The 4,977-nt window shown below is 42.4% G+C and overlaps 1 protein-coding gene across 7 annotated transcripts in view; it reads left to right on the forward strand.

Moving 5' to 3' along the window:
• The window catches only part of caskin1 (CASK interacting protein 1), a 64,975-nt gene extending 61,168 nt beyond the window's left edge, over nucleotides 1-3,807 (forward strand). For all 7 annotated transcript variants that reach the window (XM_029157733.3, XM_029157734.3, XM_029157736.3 and 4 more), the window contains 2 exons: nucleotides 123-627; nucleotides 957-3,807. In XM_029157733.3, the coding sequence (XP_029013566.1) occupies nucleotides 123-627; nucleotides 957-1,053 (602 nt within the window). In that variant the 3' untranslated portion in view covers nucleotides 1,054-3,807. The remainder of the gene's footprint in view (nucleotides 1-122; nucleotides 628-956) is intronic.
• The last annotated feature ends 1,170 nt before the right edge of the window (nucleotides 3,808-4,977 follow it).

Consider the following 4,977-nt stretch of genomic DNA (forward strand, 5'->3'; position numbering starts at 1 on the left):
TGAGTAAGGGATGCGTACATAAGCTTTGTAGTGAAAGGCATAGTTTACACACAGCTAGAATGTGATTTCTGGAATCCCTGAGTCCATAAATCAGTTAAACAGTGTTATTTCTGTCTCTGCAGTGGAAGGAAAAAAGATCCCACCGCCTGTGTCCCCTAAACCAACGCCGCCGCCCACAGCGCCAAAACCGGCCAAGCTGATCCACTCCATGACCAGCCCCCCCTCCCCAACCCCTGCCCCAGTCAAACACCACTCAGGGGTGGCCCGGCAGACCAGCTCGCCTCCCTCTTTCCCCCCTTCCAATACTCCCAGTCCTCCGAACGCAAAGCCGTCGAGCCCGTCTTCCCAGAGCCCCCACACCCCGCAGACCCCCACCACGCCGCAGACGCCCCAGACTCCCGCCACTCCCAGCCCCACTCCGCCTCCTGTGAAGCCGCCTCGCTCCTCCATAGGGGGCGTGTCCGTGGACAGTGGGATGGCAGGAAGCGGGGTCACACCACCACCCCCTACCACCACCACGCCCGACTTCAGCGTGGATTCACTGGTGCACCAGAAGCTGGAAGAGACCAGTGCATCATTGGCGGCAGCGCTGCAGGCCGTGGAGGATAAAATACTGCGACATGAGGAGTAAGAGTTTGAGTTTGATGCACAATTATAACTAAACACATTCAAATAAACTTAGGGTCTTTTTATCAGTTGCACAGTTGACTCAGGGAGGAACAAACAGCTTTGTTGCTTTTTAACTAGGGACTGTACAGTCGCTGTAGCATCCTGTAGAGCGGTGCATTGATTGATTGATTGAGGCGGCCCTGGTGCCTTTCTGTGTGGAGTTTGCACGTTCTCCCCGTGTTTGCGTGGGTTCTCTCCGGGTTCTCCGGAGAAAATGGATGGATGGATGGATGGATGAAAAATGTTTGAAGGTGGATGTAAAATACATGCTGTTATTCTGTGTTTAGCTCTGTGGCTGAGCAGAAGACCACAGTCAGCATCCTTGATGACATCGGCAGCATGTTCGACGACCTGGCCGACCAGTTGGATGCCATGTTGGAGTAACCACAGAAACCAGTAGGCGTGTCTCAACGGCAACGCTGCAACAGAAGTGACTTAGATGGCACAACGGGCAATATGCCTCTCTCCTCCTGTCTGTCTCCTTCTATCTCTCTTTCTTCCTCTCTTCATGCTCATCTCTTCTCGCCCTCCACGTCGTCCGTCCATTCGTCGCTTCTCTGAGAAGGCCTCCCCTTCTCTTCTTCCTCTGGTCGTCGACCTCTGCTAATGATGAGGCAGCAGCACAAGCCTGAGACATGTGGAGTACATAACAATGGATGGATTTAGGGAGAAATGTTGAACAAAAGCACCAAAAATACTGATGGTGACAGAAAATAAAAAAGGAAGATCACCAGATGGGAGAGAGGAGGAAATGCAACAAAATGGAGGTGATTGCAATCCAATCAAAACGTGGGTCTGACAAGAACTGCACGTGGACTTTAACGAATAATCTAATCTAATACTGATTGAAAAACCATCTGTGTAATGAATCATAGTATGGTATGTGTACATTCTAAGCATGGAGAGTTTATATCTACTGAAAAGTCCTGCATTAGCACAGTAATATATAATATACTGATAAATATGAATCTCTAGCTCTTTGGTTTGGTGTCTTGGTTCTGTGTGGAATGGTGACCTCTGGTGTTGTGATGATGTAAATGACTCGGTGGAAAAATTTAAATCTGTGACCAAAACAGGACTATTCTGCTCCTGAGGTATGTGTTGTTGTGTGTGTGTGTGTGTGTGTGTGTGTGTGTGTGTGTGTGTGTGTGTGTGTGTGTGTGTGTGTGTGTGAGAGCGCAAGAGAGAGAAAGTGTATGAGAGATGTGTGTATGTCAGCTTGTGACTTCCCTGTACCAGCTGCATTCATACACTCTGCTGCATAGTCATCATTAAGCTCCAAACACACACACGCACACAGGAGAAGCACAATGACCCATGCAATTAACCTTTACACACACGCACACACAGAAGTCATAAACTGAAATGAGGGCTGGAGGGAGGGAGAGACCTGCAGTAAGGGCTACAGGAGGCCATCTTAAAAAGCAGATGTTTGACAGCTGGAACAACTAGAAGTGTCTCAGGAGGTTCAGTCTGAGGGGTTAAAGGTTGAATTAGACTTATGCACCCAGGGTTAGAAACGTATCTACAGGAAGCTGCTGTGTTGAACCTGTCCTCTACAGCACATGAATGTGAAAACATTGTTTTATAGAGCAGTGCATGTAGTGACCTGAGTGACAAGCCTGATTTTTATACCTGTACTGGTCTAACATCAACATGTACCTATGTCTAAGTATAGATCCATACCTAAGTTTAAATTTCTAGGACCTGAAGGGAAAAAACCTAAATTGACTGAAACCCTTTCTCACACCTCAGCAGACAACCTATCTCTCGTCCCACACACTCCCAACGACCCACTGCGTGTTGCCATGACAATCTACACACCCACCACCACTATTATCATCCGCGTCACCATGGTTACTAGACAGTGTGTTGCCATGACGTGTTCATGGAGTTTGAACTTAAAACAAAGGTAAAGTGTTGGATGGCGTGAGCTGCAGCAGAGAAAAGTGAAGCTGGGAGTTTCGTTCAATGTTAAGTTGCTAAAAGCGTCCAGCGAGGAGCAGTGCTCTCAGATTCCATTTGCACATTGGCCCATTAGGAAAATACGTGTCACACTCCCAAAGCAACTAATCTGCTTATATCAAGTGGTTTAAATTATGATCACATAGACAATATATATATATATATATATATATATATATATATATATATATATATATATATATATATATATATATATATATATATATATATATATTTCCAAAAAATAAGAAGTGTATTTATGATGTCTTGTGTCATCCTGAAGACTATTTTTCAAAGGAAACAGATCTAATCTGAGTGTTGAATCCATTCTCAAGTGGTCAGAGCTGGTGAACTATTATAGGGATATTTCCAGCAAGCGCTTTTTTTTTTTACATATGTCCAGATGTGGCGATGTGTATAATACAAGCAGTTTGTTGTTCAGTTGTATTATTTTTGTATTGTATTAAATGTTCGTTTCTTTTTTCTTTGAAACATGTGCCTTGCTTTTGTGGTTTGGTCTGATTGCATTACAGTAAACAGGACAGAAGGTTTGTTCGGATTTGCTTGTTAACATGAAAGAGTCAAACCTGAACAAAACCCACAGGTGATTTATTGGATTGTGCAGCATCTGAAATATATAAAGACAAAAGTTACTTTTAAAACCTTTTGTGTAGCACATAGGTGGTGGTTTGGGGCATTTCCAAGGCAACGCCCCCTGATAAACCTGAGGCGAGCTAACTGTCATGTGCCACTCACAGCCACACACTCTGCTGTTGGAACTTCGTCCTTTATGTAACTGCAGCCTTTCTCACTCTTCCTTCAGTCTCATTTTGGGTCAGAGGCCGTGTGGGGTCATGCTGCAGAGGTGAGAACACAGCAGATGGTCAGATGTGTTGCAGACATAAAGTCTTGCAGTTTCTTTTCTTTAAATTAAAAGCCAAGTTGGTCTCTCTTGATTTTCCGCCTGTGCTTATGTGAACAGACGCCGGCCTGTTGTCTCCTCTGCTCTGCAGACTGCGTGTGAGTGCCTGAGAGGCCGAGTGTGTTAGGTATCGCTCTGCTACTGACTGTATGAAACCTGTGTGCGTGTGTTCTGTTGTGACTGGACAGTGGTGTGCTCGCAGTGACTGCATCTTATCTGCTCTGAATAAATAAATATTCTACGCAAACGGACCCGTCATCGGCTTCCCTTGGTGTTGTGATGTTTTCAGTCACTTCTTGAAAGCACCTGGATAAAGTTCAGTGACTTTCATGTTCCATGTATGTTTACAGTCCACTCTGTCTGAGGTTTGATCTGTTTTTCTGAAGAAAAGTAAGCTGATGAATTTATGTATGGTTATGAGTAAGTGATAAGTAATCACTTAGTGCTTATTACTTTGTAATGGCTACCTGGGTCCGTGCACGTTTCAACCTTCTCCACCAGAGCAAAAGGTGGTATAATGAGAAAAACATTTGTTTTATTTTTGTTTTCCATTTTACCTACAACACAAATGAGAAAACGGCTTAAAATCCAACTTTGTGCCTAGTTTTAAAAAAATAGTATCCAGCTGGATCATTGGTTTTTAACGTGCTTGCTCACATCAAGAAACAAGAATAGGTTTAGGTGGTTTGTATTTTAACTTCAGGACAAATTAACTAGAAGACAGTTGATTTCATTCAGTATCTAAAATATAAAATTATTACTTAACCTGCACGTGCACACTGGCTTCCTGCTGACATTGTAAAAAATAACCCAGTACAGTTCATCATAGTATAATAATAATTATAATAATAATTATAATAATAATAATAATTTAACATATTGAAATGTCCTAAAGTCATTTTTTCCCACAGCTAAGTGGCTCTCTAACACTTAAAAACACAAAAAAAACATGTTATTCGTCTTACAGTATATACAATACACTAGATATAAACAATCAAACAATACCAATTTAAATCAATTCAGGTTATTTAGTCCTTGCAAAAGAAGTCTATGGACATCTAATGATTTCCTATTTCCTTTTCCTGAAGATATTGACTGACATTTATTTGTCCTGAAGTTAAACATGCTGGAATTCTTGTTTCTATTAATGTGAGCAAAAAAATGGAATTAATCAAAGCACAAAAAAACAAAACAAAAACAAAAACGATAAACCAGCTGAATGCAGCTGAATGCAGAATTTTCAGATGGAAAGTTGGATTTTAAGCCATTTCTCGTTTGCTTGTGTTGTTACTAAAACAAGTAGTTTTCCCAGCTTTTGATCTGGTAGTAAAACCAAACAGATAAAACAGACCCACCAGAATAACAGACCATTTAGTGGGTCATCCTGAAAGAACGTTTTAAATTCAAATGCACCCCATCAG

The sequence above is a fragment of the Betta splendens genome, chromosome 8 (genome assembly GCF_900634795.4).
Source record: "Betta splendens chromosome 8, fBetSpl5.4, whole genome shotgun sequence".
Lineage (NCBI taxonomy): Eukaryota > Metazoa > Chordata > Actinopteri > Anabantiformes > Osphronemidae > Betta > Betta splendens.